Raw genomic sequence first — 1,074 nt, forward strand, 5'->3', positions numbered from 1 at the left:
GCGGGGGGGCTGCCAGGGGCTCTGCAGCGGAGAATACAGGCACTTCACCTTGAACATAAAGAGACGGATCGCGTTTGTCACATACAGGAGTCAGAGAGGGGTTAGTGTTGACTCAAAAAGGGGAAAAGGCGCTCAGGGGAGAGGCGGGGGGAGCTGGCGGGGAGGGCGAGGGGCCGTCTGGACACACTGAGCCTCCGTGAGTGCTGCCCGAGTGCAGGCACACACCGGCATCGCTGCAGCAAACGTCGAGGCCTGAAAACATAAAACCAGAGAAGAGAAAGAAGAAGGGAAGGTGGGTATGGCCCATGCCAGGGTGGATATGGGGGATGCTCTGGCTACGGGGTGGGAGAGGGAGGACGGGCTGGGATATGGAGGGAGGGACGGAAATCAGGAGCCAAAGAAAAAGAACGAACTACAAGTCTAAAATGTGGTGCAAGCGCCCTACGCGGCTGTCCGCTAGCATGGCATAATGTCCGGAGCAGCCCAGAGAGGGAGTCACATCAGGTCTACACAGATTTGCCTTCCCATATATACAACCTCTACTGGAGTTAACAGCTGAAATTGAGATTTTTTTTGTGTCGGTTCCTCTGGCCTCGGTTGCCGGGTTTTTTTTTAATGCTGGAGCCCGTCCTCCCCGCCTCGCCGGCACCGGGCGCATGCAGCCCTTGCCTGGCTTGCCTCGGGGATCAAAAAGGTTTGGAGGTCTGCTTGAAGATGAAGCCTCTATGGGCCAGTGTCTTCATGATGTTGGCAATGTTCTTGCAGTCATCTAAGGAGAAAGCACAGAGATACTGGGTTAGAGGCATGATCCAAACGAGTTCCTGGAGCAAGTTCTGAATCCCATGCCAGGCCTGTGTCCTCACCAGTCCAGGTACTCTGTCCCAAGGACCTTGCAGTGATGTGGTGTGATTGAAGAGTTCTCAGTCCCAGCACTGGCCATCTGCATCCCAGAATGACCCAGTGCTGCACTGAGATGGATCCATGCCCTGGACCTGAAGGTGGGGGCCATCCATGTCCCCACCAGAGCCAGCCCGTGGTGCCTCCCTATGCTCGCTGACCAGAGTTTGACAAGTG

At 56.1% G+C, this 1,074-nt stretch overlaps 1 protein-coding gene across 1 annotated transcript in view; it reads right to left on the minus strand.

Annotated features, from left to right (window-relative positions):
- Positions 1 to 605: 605 nt before the first annotated feature.
- Positions 606 to 1,074, minus strand: part of ERI3 (ERI1 exoribonuclease family member 3) — a 118,465-nt gene continuing 117,996 nt past the window's right edge. Inside the window, exon 7 of the mRNA XM_031058730.1 lies at positions 606 to 769. Within this exon, the coding sequence (XP_030914590.1) occupies positions 687 to 769 (83 nt within the window). The 3' untranslated portion in view covers positions 606 to 686. The remainder of the gene's footprint in view (positions 770 to 1,074) is intronic.

Source organism: Geospiza fortis, unplaced genomic scaffold, assembly GCF_000277835.1.
Source record: "Geospiza fortis unplaced genomic scaffold, GeoFor_1.0 scaffold333, whole genome shotgun sequence".
Lineage (NCBI taxonomy): Eukaryota > Metazoa > Chordata > Aves > Passeriformes > Thraupidae > Geospiza > Geospiza fortis.